General features: G+C 34.3%; 1 protein-coding gene across 1 annotated transcript; it reads left to right on the top strand.

Annotated features, from left to right (window-relative positions):
• The first annotated feature begins 14,116 nt into the window (after window positions 1-14,116).
• LOC149492197 (RING-H2 finger protein ATL16-like) lies at window positions 14,117-15,540 on the top strand. Its single transcript, XM_089716811.1, has one exon. The coding sequence runs from the start codon at window positions 14,430-14,432 to the stop codon at window positions 15,534-15,536; it is 1,107 nt and encodes a 368-aa protein (XP_089572937.1). The 5' UTR covers window positions 14,117-14,429; the 3' UTR covers window positions 15,537-15,540.
• Window positions 15,541-16,732: the final 1,192 nt, after the last annotated feature.

Below are 16,732 nucleotides of genomic sequence, written 5' to 3'. Positions count from 1 at the left end.
ATATACCAATGGATTTGAAAATTATTATCGACGGAATTTCGGTCGATAAACACTAGGCATTTTTGCTCGCTCTTTCCTCTTCTCTTTCGTGCTCCCCATGTTTCTTTCTCTTTGACTAACGGACCTAATGGAAAAAAGAGCAGAGCCTAGCACTGGTGAGTCCGTTGCCACTGAGGCCAAATTTCAGCGTCGATTCTTTAAGCTCTATTGGTTACTCAGCTCTATTGGTTTTTAGACCAAGAAACTCAGGGGATCGCGTGGTTTGCATGTGCTGGACACATCCAGGGATGAATGCTAGGAAATGGGGAAGGGTTTGAAGCTTAAGCGCTTCAATGGGGGAAAGCTTGCAAAAGCCGTGGAAAACAATATCTTAAGTGTGAATGATACGTGACTCAGCAGGCGGGGAGAAAGACAACTTGGTATCGATAGAGAAGGAGAGGGAAGAAACAAAAGAGTCATATCAAATACAAGGGCTGATGTGGAGGAGAGAGATAAAGTTGCATAAAAAGGCTTTTTATTGTTACAAATTGAAGTTGATATGCAATTAACTACATACTCATATAGTTCAAACTACCTATATTTTTAATCAATAAGAGTTTTTAGTAAGTATATATGTAAATTAAATGAGATAATTCTTATCACTATAAATAAAATCAAATTTCAATTAATCGCTTTTTGTAAAATTATATGCTTGGTTTTCATGAAGGAATGTTTAAATTTTCAAATGAATCATATAATCTTGAATATATATATACACCTATAAATGTGCAACTTATTGCTAAACCGGTTTTAAGATAAAATAGTATTCAAAGAAAGATTTCCTAAAGATTTCAGTAGCTGTCTGAAGATACTAATTGGAGATTTAGGTAATAAATGTGAGTTTCTTATAAGTTTCAGTCAGGTGGCACTAAGTAGGATGATTGACGGTAGAAGTACTATCAGAGCGCCCTAACTATTCCCTTTACTCGGTCTATCTTATTCGCTTTTGAGCCGACTTTTTAGTATTTGGAGTATCTCTTCTGACTCTAGAATCACCAATTCCTCTGTTCTTATTACCCCCTGTTAGATTTCAATTCGAGGACGAATTGTCTTAAGGGGAGGAGATTGTAATACCTCGAATTTTTATTTTCAAAACCTTCAAATTTTTTTAAAAATCAAAAATCGCAAATTTCGGCCGTGTGGGCTGCAAATGTAAAACAAGCTCAATTCGAGCCCAAATTTTCAAATTGGGCCCAAGCCCAAAAATCGAAAACCACAAGAATAATTCAAAAACCAATTGAAAAACCTGCAAACCGAGCAAAGTCAAGCCAAATCGTTGAAATAGGCCAAACCGGTTTGAATCGAACCGGAATGGCCTAGAATTTGCTAGAGACCGCCTTTCTTTTTTTTTTTTTTTTTTTTTTCTTTCTCTCTTCTGCGAGCGGGACCTCACTGCCTCTCCTCCTCTCGTTTTTGCCCGGCTTCAGCGACATCAACTCCCCTCTCTACCTGTCGATTTCTAGTCGCCTGAGCTCAAAATCCAACCAGTCAAACCTCCTTCTCGCCACCGGTCTTAATCTGCCGCTCTCTCCTCTCCACTTCTGGTCTATATAGCACAACAACGAGGGAGATATTGAGCTGCAATTTTTGATTGAGACAGCTACCTCCCTCCCATTCTCCTGGTTTTTCCGGTGAATCCAGTCAAGAGCCGGCCGAACCACCTCTCATGCCGTCGCCAAAACCTCACCCTCCACTGTTCCTCTCTTTTCCGACCAAGCCAGCAACGACAGAAACAGGTTTTGGACAAAGAAGTCGCTGCTGATCTATCCACCCGAAAATTTATGATTCCTGGTGTGTATTTGCAACAAGAACCAGCGCCACCTCACCGTCGCGTCACCGCCGCACATGCTCAAGCCTCCTTCTCCTCCTCTCTGGCGAGCGCAACGATGGCAGAAGTCGCAGTTCTGCTCCATCGCCAGATCGCATCTCCTGCTCGATTTCCGGCAACCTCATCGTTTTTCGACGATCCGCGTTAGCAAGGTGAGTCCCAAAATGCCTTCTTGTTATCTTTAGATAAATAATTAATGGACAAACTGAATTTGAATGAGCCACTTGAGATGGTTAAGATTTAGGTTTTGTCAATTGATAAAATTTGGGGTTTTAGTAATTAATTGCCATATTTTGTAGATATTGATCTCAAAACGAACTTACAGGAAGCATTCTTTATTTTCAGTATATGTTATTTGATCTCAGGCCTGCTGGCCGTCGGCCACCGTGGCCTGTGGCGACGGTGGATGTTTCCGGTAACCGGAAAGTGCTAAATAGGCAGAATTTTGCACTCAACCAGTAGAGTATGACTATATTATTAGATTTGTAATCTGACATTGATTGATATTCAAACTATGTTTGACTTGAATTTATAATTAGGCTTAGAAAATAAGACTGCAGATTAGTTAATCAAGGATATTAGCTAAATAATTACATGAATAATACCTAAGAATGAATTAGTTATACAAAAGTAATGTTTAAGATAGGAATCTATCTCCTTGTGGATCTTTTAGTTATTAAGCTTCAAATATTAGTTAATAGTAATCTTTAGTAATCAAAGCTGAAGTAATGCTTAATTCTATTAGAAAATGGCTTAAGTCAATTTGATTGGGTCTGAATTTATTTGTGATTATTTTCTTGTTTGAATTTTATAGCTTTATATGGATTTTTAATGTTTTCTAAGCATGGAAATTGACATGAATTGGGATAAGAGGGTTTTAATTTTATTTGAAAATAGGAGTGATCGAATAGGCCTAGTTAAAATTTTATGATTCTTGTTAGAGAACCTTGATAGGTAAATACATTTAATTTTGAACTTATGAATGCGAAACATTCAGAATGATTATTATGAATCCAAACGCGAAAGCTAAACTGAAATATTTGAAATAGTAGGTTTAATTCTTGCTAGGAATAGTTAATCGGTATATTTTAAGTTGTAAGTTAAATCTCTTAGTAGATGTATTCTTTAGATTTTAATTTAATAAAAGCATTTGTTCGTATTGGCTAATATAAAATTTAACAAAGGTATAAATATGTGGCTATTATCTTTAAGCAAGAATGAATGAAAGCTTGATAAAGAGTACTATAATAGTTAGACACTACGAAACTATCAAGTGAAAGTAATTGAAATTAACTTAATGATATAAGTTTTATTCGATTATATATATATATATATATATATATATATATATATATATATATCAAAGCTTTCATTCGTGTGGTAACTAGCTATAGAAGCTAGTTATAATTATATAAAGTAAATAATGATCGTCATTATCATTGGAATATGATTGTTGTAAATTAATGGTTGAGTGTTGACATTGTTGTTTTGGAAGGAGGATGGGTTCTAAATTGATTGATTGCCCGATGGATGGGCTATGTGTATTGATTGATAAATATATAATGTTATTGTGATATTTAAACAGGTAGATAATCCTACTTTTAGGGGAGATGCTGTCGAAATTTCGATAGAACCTAGACTAGTTTTAATTCATAACATAATTAATAAGTTTGTTTAGATTAATTCTATAACTTAATGCATAATAAATAGAGTGCTCTAAGTATTTAGTTATTATCTTTATTATTCATTTAATTATTTAAGTATTTAATTATTTTCATTGTTATTGTTTATTATTATCAGTTTTTTATTGTTGTTATTGTTAATGGTATTATTTAATTATTTAATTGCATTTGAGAATGGATGTCTAATTGTGCATTGCATTATGATGTTCAACTGATCAATATGTCTGCATTTGATTGCAATGTTTGATTAATTGTGTTGTGAAAATGCTATGCTTTGTTTGTGTGGAATGGGATGAAGTGGACCACCATGGGTTTGTGAGGACGGTCTGTTATATGGATCCGGTTAGATATGATATTGACCATCGGCCAAAATGGGAGATCGGCGCCCCCTGTGCACCTGATGATATATTATATGGATTCACAGGATGGCTTCTTGTTGTTGCGCACTGATAATCTAGATTTGATTGTAGCCCGCAGGGTGGCCTCCTGTTGTGAGCACTTGATGATCTAGATTGGATGGAGACCACCGGGTTGCCTCCTGTTGGTATGGAAAAGAAAAGAGAGAATGGAAAACAATGAGAGGACTGGTCAGTGAGGATTAGACCAGTTGGCCGTATGGGGGATCGGCTCCCTGGTGCACATGTATGAGAGGGCGAGCCATGTGTGAGGACGGCTCGTTGGGGTTTCAGGTGGTGCCACTGACTAATTTCCACGTGATGTGATTATATGAAGATGTTTATGATTGTGCGTGCTGGTGATATGCCATTTGTGTGACTGGCTGTGAATATAACTAGTCGGATGACTAGATTGATATGTTTCACATTTGTGTGACTGCGTGTGTTGTGCAATAATTATTACTCCTAGAAAACTCACATGTTCTGTTTAAATTTTTTTCAGGAAGTAAGTTTCTCTTTAATTTGGTTTAAGCTATGTTTCTTCGCTACAGAGCTATTAAAAGTTTTCCTAGTTCCATAATTATTTTGTTATGTAACTATATGTATAAAAAGCTATGTATAACAACAGTTAGTGACTCCGCAGTTGTAGATCTTATACATCTAGTCGTGTAGTAATACAGATGAAGTAATTCTGTTAGCCCATATAAAATGTGTTGTACTGTAAATGGGGCTCGAACTGTGTAATGTTGAAAATGATAAATTTGGGCCGAGGTAATAATAAAATTTGAGTATATTTTTTATATTAATATGGCGGAAGGTTTGAAATTTATATTGAGATAATAGATTTTAGTGTTCAGGCTTACTACGGGCCTCGGGGGCCTTAAGCTTACCTGGGCCCTAGTGCCGGTCCGGCCCATGGAGTCGGGTCGTGACAAAGTTGGTATCAGAGCTTAGGTTAGAAATTTTAGGACACAACTGCGGAGCATAGGAAATTTCTTTATGTTGGGATCGGCCGTAACCAACATAAGGAAGGAAACTTTGTGATTTTCCTCCCTAGGGATGGTGGACGCACTAGACCCTATGAGGTGGGAAAATATCACACTTATTATGTAGATTGTAGACTATAGAGGTTCGAAGTGAAAGTTGGGAACAATAGGATAAGTCTATCACAATACTTACAGGGGCCTGAGCTAATATCAATCTTTAGGTTAGGGAATAGAGTAATACCTGGATGGTAGTGGATTGGCCTGATCACCCAGTGCACTACTTTTCATGTGAGCTCTATTCCTATCAGTGAATAGGTAGTGTAGAGAATAAATAGGTTTTCATTTGTATGGTGGATTGATGAACTTTGGGTGGTTAGGAATCGGTATTTTAGCATTCAGCTCAGCTACTGACTTTCTTTAGAATTTATTCAAAAAAAAAAAAAAAAAAAAAATAAAAAACTTTTTAATTGTTTTACTTGATATTTGATATTTAATTTAAAACCCCATTTTGATTTGAATTTAAATTATGTTATGACAAATAATCTGAAATTGATTAATTATGTAAAAAGTTATTTTCGTAAGTTGTCTATTTTTATCACGGGCCAGTTAGGTGAAATAACAAGGTGAGTCGATCATGAGTGTGGTTAGAACTTAAAAAGAATGTTTTGAGAAGAACAAGATAAAAGGTAGTAATAATGGTGGTAATTAGTAGTAATAATTAAGAGGACACAAACGTTGGAAAAGTTTGAGGAGACAACTTTAGTTTAGAAGCTAGGTTGCAAAATAAATGGAAAGAATAACATTAGGAATGGACTTGAATGGTTTAAGGATATAGAAATGGTATATAAACAAAGTGTAATATATGTTAGGAGCAAGTGGTAGACAAATTAGAGTAATTTATAAATATCTTACTCAACTTGAATAAGAGAATATTGATTGATTAAGGACAAATGAGATAGGAAAGTTAAATATAAAGTCGACTCAAGTTAGTGATAGGTAGATGTATGGCTAATTAAGACTTTTAAATAAATGTTTAAGACTATAGTTTAGAAAATTCTAGTCCATGAGAGAGAGAAGTTGTTAGTATATATGCATTAGGCGATAAGATGCTAATGAGATGATTTGATGTGATATTTGGGTGTTAAGATAGCATTAGGTCAGGACTTAAGAAAATTTTTGTAGGAATGAGATAGCTAAGGGCTGTCGTGATCTAGGAGCTATATAACATATGAACTAGTCTATGGTAAAGATATTATAGGGACAATCGAATTTGTATAGATGAGAAACAAAGACAGTTATTTCGAAGTGCCCTATGATATAATAGACAACGGAAGTCGCAGACGATTTTTCTTAAAGTTTTGAATTAAAGTAATAAGTTTTTGAATTTTTAATCAATAAGAGTTTTAGTAAGTCTATATGTAAATTAAATGAGATAATTCTTATCACTATAAAAAAAAAAATCAAATTTCAATTAATCGCTTTTTGTAAAATTATATGCTTGGTTTTCATGAAGGAATGTTTAAATTTTCAAATGAATCATATAATCTTGAATATATATATATATACATATACACCTATAAATGTGCAACTTATTGCTAAACCAGTTTTAAGATAAAATATTATTCAAAGATTTCCTAAAGATTTCAGTAGCTGTCTAAAGATAGTAATTGGAGATTAAGGCAATAAACGCGAGTTTCTTATAAGTTTCAGTCAGGTGGCACTAAGTAGGATGATTGACGGTAGAAGTACTATCAGAACGCCCTAACTATTCCCTTTACTCGGTCTATCTTATTCGCTTTTGAGCAGACTTTTTAGTATTTGGAATATCACTTCTGACTTTAGAATCACCTATTCTTCTGTTCTTATTACCCCTGTTAGATTTCAATTCGAGGACGAATTGTCTTAAGGAGGGGAGATTATAATACCCCGAATTTTTATTTTCAAAACCTTCGAATTTTTTTTAAATCAAAAATCGCAATTTTGGCCGTGTGGGCTGTAAATGTAAAACAGGCTCAATTCGAGCCCAAATTTTCAAATTGGGCCCAAGCCCAAAAATCGAAAACCACAAGAATAATTCAAAAACCAATTGAAAAACTTGAAAATCGAGCAAAAATCGAGCCGAATCATTAAATTAGACCAAACCGGTTCGAATCGAACCGGAATGGTCTAGAAGCCCCAAGATTTTTTTTCTTTTTTCTTTTTTTTCTTTTTCTTTTTTTTCTTTTACTTTTCTTTTTTCCCTTCTTCTTCCTTGCGCTAGCACCAAGCGCGCGACCTCCTCTCCCCCTTTCCTCCTCCGTTTCCGGCCACCTGAGCCGACCGAACCTCCATCGTGCCACCATCGAACGGCAGCGACCTCACTGCCTCTCCTCTTCCCGTTTTTCTGCGGCGCAGCGACCTCACTGCCTCTCCTCCTCTCGTTTTGTCCGACCACCAGAACCAGCGCCACCTCGCCGTCGCGTCACCGCCGCAGATGCTCAAGCCTCCTTCTCCTCCTTCCTGGCGAGCGCAACGATGGCAGAAGTCGCAGTTTCTGCTCCAACCGCCAGATCGCGTCTCCTGCTCGATTTCCAGCGACCTCAATCGTTTTTTCGGCGATCCACGTTAGCAAGGTGAAGTCCCAAAATGCCTTCTCGTTATCTTTAGATAAATAATTAATGGACAAATTGAATTTGAATGAGCCACTTGAGATGATTGAAGATTTAGGTTTTGTCAATTGATAAAATTTGGGGTTTTAGTAATTAATTGCCATATTTTGTAGATATTGATCTCAAAATCGAACTTACAGGAAGCATTCTTTATTTTCAGTATACTGTTCTTTGATCTCAGGCCTGACTGGCCGTCGGGCCACCGTTGCTTGTGGCGACGGTTGATGTTTCCGGTAACCGGAAAGTGCTAAATAGGCAGAATTTTGCACTCAACCAGTAGAGTATGACTATAATGTTAGATTTGTAATCTGACATTGATTGATATTCAAACTATGTTTGACTTGAATTTATAATTAGGCTTAGAAAGTATAAGACTGCAGAAAATTTGTTAATTAAGGATATTAGCTACATAATTACATGAATAATACCTAAGAATGAATTAGTTATACAAAAGTAATGTTAAGATAGGAATCTATCTCCTTGTGGATCTGTTAGTTATTAAGCTTCAATATATTAGTTAATAGTAATCTTTAGTAATCAAAGCTGAAGTAATGCTTAATTCTATTAGAAAATGGCTTAAGTCAATTTGATCTGGGTCTGAATTTATTTGTGATTATTTTCTCGTTTGAATGTTATAGCTTTATATGGAGTTTTAATGTTTTCTAAGCATGAAAATTGACATGAATTGGGATAAGAGGGGTTTTAATTTTATGTTGAAAATAGGAGTGATCGAATAGGCCTAGTTAAAATTATTATGATTCTTGTTAGAGAACCTTGATAGGTAAATACATTTAATTCTGAACTCATGAATGCGAAACATTCAGAATGAATTATTATGAATCCAAACGCGAAAGATAAACTGAAACATTGAAATAGTAGGTTTAATTCTCGCTAGGAATAGTTAATCGATATATTTTAAGCTGTAAGTTAAATCTCTTAGTATATGTATTCTTTAGATTTTAATTTAATAAAAGCATTTGTTCGTATTGGCTAATATAAAATTTAACAAAGGTATAAATATGTGGCTATTATCTTTAAGCAAGAATGAAGAAATGAAAGATTGATAAAGAGTACTATAATAGTTAGACACTACGAAACTATCAGTGAAAGTAATTGAAATTAACTTAATGATATTGTTGTTATGGAAGGAGGATTGGGATTTTAAATTGATTGATTGCCCGACGGATGGGCTGTGTGCATTGATTGATAAATATATAATAATACTGTGTTATCTAAACAGGTGGATAGTCCAATTTTAGGGAGGTGCTGCCGAAATTTCAATAGAAATTAGACTAGTTTTAAGTAATAACATAATTAATAAAGTTATTTAGATTATTCTATAACTTAATACATAATAAATATAGTGCTCTAATTATTTTATGATTATCATTATTATTTATTTAATTATTCAATTATTTATTCATTTTGATTATCATTGTTTATTATTATTATTATTATTATTATTATTATTATTATTATTTATCTTTGTTGTTGTTAATATTATTTATTTAATTATTTAATTGTAATTAAGAATGAATGCCTAATTGTGCATTGCATTATGATGCTCAACTGATCAATATGTCTGCATTTGATTGCATTGTTTGATTACCTGTGCTGTGAATATGTTGTGCCTTGTTTGTGTGGAATTAGGATGAAGTGGACCACCATGGTTTGTGAGGACGGTCTGTGATATGGATCCGATTATGATTTGATATTTGACCGTCGGCCGGGAAAATGGGAGATCGGCGCCCCCTTGTGCACCTGATGATATAAATTATATGGAAATTCACAGGATGGCTTCTTGTTGTTGCGCACCTGATAATCTAGATTTGATTGTAGCCCCGCAGGGTGGCCTCCTGTTGTGAGCACTTGATGATCTAGATTGGATGGAGACCACCGGGTTGCCTCCTGTTGGTATGGAAAAGAAACGAGAAGAATGGAAAAATAATGAGAGGACTGTCAGTGAGGATTAGACCAGTTGGCCGTAATGGGGATCGGCTCCCTGGTGCACATGTATGAGAGGGCGAGCCATGGTGTGAGGACGGCTCGTTGGGGTTTCAGGTGGCTCCACTGACTAATTTCCACGTGATGTGATTATATGAAGATGTTTATGATTGTGAGTGCTGATGATATGCCATTTGTGTGACTGGCTGCGTGAGCATATAACTAGTCGGATGACTAGATTAATATGTGTACCATTTGTATGACTGCGTGTGTTTGTGTAATAATTATTACTCCTTAGAAAACTCACATGTCTTGCTTAAATTTTTCAGGAAGTAGTTTCTCTTTAATTCGGGTTAAGCTATGTTTTCCTTTCGCCGCAGGATTATTAAGAAGTTTTCCCAGTGCCATAATTGTTTTGCTATGTAATTATATGTATGAAGAAGCTATGTATAACAAACAGTTAGTGACTCCGCAGTTGTAGAATTTACATATATTTAGCTGTAAAATTTAACATAGACAAAATAATTCTGTAAGCCCATATTAAAAAATGTGTTATATTGTAAATGGGGCTCGAACTATAGAATGCTGTAGAAGATAAACTTGGGCCGAGAAATAATAAAATATTGAGGTTTATCTTTCATAATAATATGGGCTGAATGTTTAAAATTATATTGAGATAATAAATTTTAGTGTTTCAGGCTTACTACGGGTCTACGGGGGCCTTAGCTTACCCTGGGCCCTAGTTGCCGGTCCGGCACCATGGAATCGGGTCGTGACAATGTTATTTATCTTCGCAATGATTTAAATAATTCTTTTATCGGTTTATAAGATCCTCAGTTATGATATTTATTTGTCAAATTTATAATAAAACAAGTCAAAAAAAAAAAAAAAATTGAAACTTAATATTCCAATTGAAAATGTAAGTTAATATTTTGAAATAAACATGTTTTTAATGTTGGAAACGACATTGTTGGTGAAATCAACAATATTTGGAAGTTACTAGACAAACCAATGCAAGTGTTTGTTCATATTTTGAAGGTTAAGACGTGAAAAGATAACTTTTTGTATAATCATCAGTTATGTGCCATTTTTTATTATTTTCTCCCATGAAACGATACTCATAATATCATTTATTCCAAACATTTTTTTAATAAAAAATGTGGTCGGAATTATTCAATCATTCATATTGGAAATGAATAGAAGTACAGACCGATTCATAAACAAAGCGGAAGTAATTTTTTTAGGGACATTTTTGATGGGTATTCGTATGATATGTACAATTAGATTTTCAATGATGTTGATGATGTTTAAGCATAGTCCTATTCTAGACTTTGTCTATAGTTTATAAACGTCTGATTTTTAACCCAAAAAAAAAAAAAAAAAAAAAAAAAAAAAAAAGGGAAAAGGAGTGCTTGATTAGTGACGATAATTAGGGTAGCTTTCTGTTAATCTCTTAGGGTGAATTTCAAAGAAGAAGGGAAAGAAGAAAACCAATAAATAAAAATTGCAAAAGTTACTGCCTGCCGGTAATTAGCGGTTGAATTGAAGCGATTTTTAAGGCCCAGCCCAGACCTCCTACACATTGGGCCGTGTTTGGCGATGCATGCTGAAACAAGTCATTTGGCCCACTTACGCATTTGTCAAAACAAAAGTTCTACTAAAGCAGGAAAACACTTGCCTACGTCCGAGTATGGCCCATTTTGTATACAATATTTATATTATTATTCAGAGTATTCGTCACTTTATTTTGCTGAAATCATATGGTAAATTTAGGCATATCTTATCATTTAAGTTATTTTTTAAAATTTTGGTAATAATATATGTAAATGATTTATGATTAGTCCAAGATCATGCAATAGTTACATACAAATAACGAGTTACAAGCAAACCCAGTTGGTAATGTGTAGATGATAGCAGAAGAGTAAAACTGTAACTAATCAATAATTGAACGCATAAAACTCTGATAATAGAAAACTAGTTTAAAGTCCGTCAAAGCTTAAACAGTGCACCTTAATAGTGAAAAATCAAAGATGGATCTTCAGTTCATTCTCAATTGCTCAACTTTTGACCGATCGAGTTTGACCAGTTGCAATAAATTGACCCGAGAAAAATCAATGTCTTGCATGGCACGTGACACCACATGCAATCCCATACCTAGCTGGTAAACGTAGAAGACCGGACTCTTAAGACCCACATATATATATATAATCACTCGAAGAGAAACTAACCTGAAAAGATAAAAATAGCACTGCCTGAACCTGATTCATGTCCCTGGCAAAATTTTACTATTTGCATTCACGTGACTGAAAGCCTTTCAACGTCAGAACCCACGTGTTTTGATCCATCTTATGGCTTGTAATTTCCATGATCCCACAATCTATGCATGAAATTTCCGTCCTTGGAAAAACAATTTTTTTTTTTTTCCATTTAATTTTGTTATGAAACACGTTAGTACTGGAGTATTTTATTTTCCAATTATCTTTCCAAGCTGGGGAACTCCTCCAAGAGGTAAAACTAACTATGGACAGCTGTTGCCTCCTGCCATGTGTCAGAGTATTTTATTTATTAATTTCTTTCTTCCATGTAGATTACTCAGTTAGTATAGATAAACTCTTTTAACCTTTGAAAGATTACTCAGGTTAATATAAATAAATAAGTTAGGACATAGAGAGGAGTATATGACTTTAGTTTTTTTATTTCAGGTTACAGATTAGGACAAGGTTCGTTTACCGGTGTATACTTCCCACTTCCAAGTCACTGACTTGCAGATCAAGTTAGACGTGTGTCGTTTTGGAAGCGGGGAATATAGGTTACCTATCATTGTGGAAATTATGAACTGGAGTAGAGCTGTCACTTAATATTAAGACAATATTTGAATCTAATGTAAACATAGTAGTAATTAAGAAGAGAAGTCTTTATGTGACAAGATAACGATAAGACTTGAGATATTCAGAGTTTTGAGTGTGATGTTTATTATCCATTAACAAACATAGAATAACTTGTGGAATAGAGAGACCAAATAAATATACTATATTTTAATTAATTAATCAAAAAGAGAATTAAGGAGGGATTAGAAAAAAAAAAGGAAGGAATGTTTGTTAAACAAACAAGTGAAATTTTATAGCAAGATTGCGATGAAATGAGTAGTCCACATACACCCAGAAACAAGAAAGAAAACCGAAGACATGATTAAAACTTTCAAAGGACAAACCAACCAACCAAGAAGACGACTCATATTTCCACCTTTAGCTACTCTGATGAGCTTGTTTAGCAAGGCAAATATTTCTTTCTTTTTATAAATTAAAAAAAAAAAAAGAACATTCAGAAAGTCATACCGATCTAGGAAAGCGAATTAAGTTTCTTTCAATCTTGGATTGCCATTGGCAGAGAGAGAGGCTGCAAAGATTTGACCGTGGAATGCAACTTTTTTTTAAAAAAATTATATAATTTTTAATTAAAAAAACGAAAGAAATAAGATTAATTTTTGGTTTGGCTTTTGTCTTTGGTATAAGTTGTCAACACGCAAGCATGGGAAGTGTCGGTTCTGCCTTTAATTGTGTCCTCTTCTTCTATTTCTATTAGATTTCTACGGTTTTGACTTTCTTTCTTTCTTATGTTATGGCAGTCTCTTTTTGGACAAAGAGGCTATCCTATTTGGACCCACCACAACATTATTTTCCCTTTAAACGTTGATTTCTCATTTGATATTATATATGATGATTCTTCGTATGGCATTTCAAATTGGAGTGGAGGGAGGTCCATTGATTATTATATTTTTTTCAATTTTACATAATTTTAGGTGTGAATGCAAACTTAGATATATACACGTTGTCTGTTTATATTTGCAATTAATGGAAGTTAATTAATTAATCTCAATTCTGTCTAATTATGAACCAATTAATCCATGGCAAGTCATAGTGATGTTGGCTTCCATGTGGGTATTAAAAAATTATAAATATTAAATCTCTTTTATGATTGAAAATAAAATGAACGAGTGTATGAAAAGTCAAGTCTTTTTGAATCATTACCATTTGGAAAAACCCCATGCTCCCTATCATTTTCACATTCATCAATTTTAATTAAACTTGTCTCTACTTTCTATTTTTATATACTTAGAATAAATTACTTCAGCTTCTCATAATAGCATTTACTGGTGCAATATACTCAATATAATAATAGAATTAATATTAATTAGTAATGGTAAATAATTTTACGTAATCTTGATTATCTGATTCATTTTGATTCTTAAATTATTAATCCGATGGCTCTTAAGTATATATTATAATGAAATAAGATTTTAAATTCTGATAACTGTAGCTTAAAGATTTCTGTCCAACAAAAAAATGAAATTAAAAAAAGGAAAATTGTGTAGTTAGTTAAGACTTTAAATCAATCAAGATTAATAGTATCGTAACAACAGAAACATTGTTCCTAATGAGTGGTTAGCTGCTGTGTATTGGTCCCCTAACTAAAGCAAAGCTGCCTATCATCCATGCTGGACAGCCGCCCATCCTAGCAATCCCTCTTCATTTTTATACGCTGTTGCTACTAAAACCGAAGGAAAATTCACCAACTACGTAGTCTTTAGTTCAGAGTTTTTATTTTATTTTCTTTTTCCTCCTTCTCTGCTTTAAAGAATTGTTTAAAAGCTCATTTTCATTGAATTTCAAACCTTTCATGTCTCCATTTACGCATCTCCTTCATTTACCCCACCTGGGTTTTCCCTCTTCTCCACGTTCTCACATCTTTCTTGATTCTACACTTGTCTCCTTAATTTCAAATCTTTCTTTGTTGGTTGTCCTCAGTTCTCACCATTAATATTTTCTCATATTCTGTTTCTTGCGGGACTTCATTATTTTGGATGTTCAGTGAATTATAATCAAGATCTAGAAGATTCCACCAGTTTCATGGATCTTGAAAGCAAACAATCTCTTCTTCCTCCAATTACAAGTCCTTCTACTGACTCAATCTTTGGACCTCGTAATAGCTTACATTCTTCAGATACAAGTTTTCCTATTATAGCTGTTGCAATAATAGGAATTTTAGCTACCGCTTTTTTGCTTGTTAGCTATTATATCTTCGTAATCAAATGCTGCCTCAACTGGCACCGCATAGATCTTCTGAGGCGATTTTCTTTATCAAGAAACAGAAATAATGAAGACCCATTAATGGGTTATCCTCCAGCAGTGGAGAATCGTGGACTCGACGAGTCAATAATAAGGTCAATCCCGATATTCAAGTTCAAGAAGGAAAGCCATTATAAGAATCCAGTTAGCGAATGTGCGGTTTGCTTGAATGAGTTTCAAGAAGATGAGAAGTTAAGAATAATACCAAATTGCAGCCATGTTTTTCACATTGATTGTATTGATATTTGGCTTCAAAACAATGCAAATTGCCCACTTTGTAGAAATAGCATTTCAAGCAATCCTGCTACTAATTCAAGATTCCCATTTGATCATGTTATAGCGCCAAGCTCTTCGCCACAAGATCCAAATCCTTATAGCGGAAGTTTGATTGGTGGAGATGAAGATTATGTTGTTATTGAATTGGGAAGTAATAATCATAATTCCACAGATCAAACTTTGCTTGCAGCACAGGAAAAGTTGATGAATTCAGGAGAGTTATCGGTCCGGTCAATTAGTACCCCTTCTCCGAGGAGGAAATTGGAGCAGAGAGGAGGAGGAGGATCAACGGCTCAGAAGAAGTCAAGGAAATTTAATAAGGTAACAAGTATGGGCGATGAATGTATTGATATTAGAGGGAAAGATGATCAATTTGCAATTCAACCCATTAGAAGATCTTTTTCAATGGACTCATCGGCAGATCGGCAGCTTTATTTAGCAATTCAAGAAATTTCTCAGAAGCAGAGCTGGCAATTAGTAGGCGAGGTTAGTCCTAATGATCAAGGTTGTAGTAGTAATGTTAATGGAAGACCAAGAAGAAACTTCTTTTCTTTTGGTCATGGCAGAGGAGGATCAAGAAGTGCTGTTTTACCTGTTTATTTGGAGCCTTAAGGCTCAAAAGGTTTAGATTAATTCTTCTTTCTTTTTCAAAGGATATAGTGATTTTAGCTGTGTTTATTAAAGGAGTAGGATTTATTGTGACAGAAAATATTCAATTGAAATCTAAAATTCTAATTTTTATTTGATTCTTGGTTTTTCTTTTTGGCCTGGCCCTGTCTGTTCTTCATTACTAAATTAGTCATTATTACTATGATTATGGTAGGCTGATATTACCATTTCCTTTTTCATTTTTTAATTTGGATTGATTCAAGTGGTTAATCTGAAAAAAAAAATTAAAAATTTTTCTACTATTTTCTTTTTGTTCTTTTTTTGCTAAAGAATGAAACAAAATTTGAAAAAGTAGAGAGAGGTCCCATCTGTTGATTTAGGAGGTACAAAAAGAGGGAAAATTTACAAAAAGAAATTCAAAGAGAAGAAAAAGGGTAACAAAGGAGCCACCTTTTCTTTGATTTAGGAGGGCAGATATAGAGTGAAAGGTCCTTTTCAACTAGTATAATGATGCCAATATCCACCAACTTCCTCTACCAATAATGGTGAAGGATGAAAGTAGATAACTGTATATTTTCTGGTCATGGTTGGTGATGCTTCTTTTACAGTTTTACTAACTCATCAACTTCCGCTCCAGCCTGTAAGAACCATCGGCTAATCTGTCAATCAAAATTATCAGATTTGTCGCCCAATGATAAATGTTCGGTTTTAAATTATATTTTCTTTTTGTTTTAAATCGAACTCGAGCTTAGCTCAAACTTTGAAGATTAGAATTCCACCTTTGGTCAGAACTACAGTAATGAAACAATGGGAAATGGTCATTTATTATTTTTGGTCGAGTCCAACCCAAGGACAATGAAAGATGCAGCTACTTCGAGGTAACAAAAATATGTGGACATTTATGTAGGAAGGGCCACACATTGGTTTCCGATGCGTTTGACAATATAACTACACTAGATAGGCACTAAATTGGTTTTCAGTTTGTTGTTGTCTGGTGGATTTTGAATTCTTGGTTTATTATCAACAGATTCTGACTTTGAAAATATTACAATAACAAGTCTTGCATCTATCATCTGTGTCTGTGTTATGTATGTATGATCCGATGACGTAAAACTTTTGTTCAGCCATGTGCTTTTATGTATGGGCGGCAACGATAGTGCAAGCCTTCTCTGTGGCATGCATTAGGGACCCCATTGGTC

This window comes from Jatropha curcas, unplaced genomic scaffold (assembly GCF_041381405.1).
Source record: "Jatropha curcas cultivar XTBG-Jc1 unplaced genomic scaffold, XTBG_Jcur_1.0 HiC_scaffold_85_pilon, whole genome shotgun sequence".
NCBI lineage: Eukaryota > Viridiplantae > Streptophyta > Magnoliopsida > Malpighiales > Euphorbiaceae > Jatropha > Jatropha curcas.
This window is presented reverse-complemented; position numbering and strand designations above follow the sequence as displayed.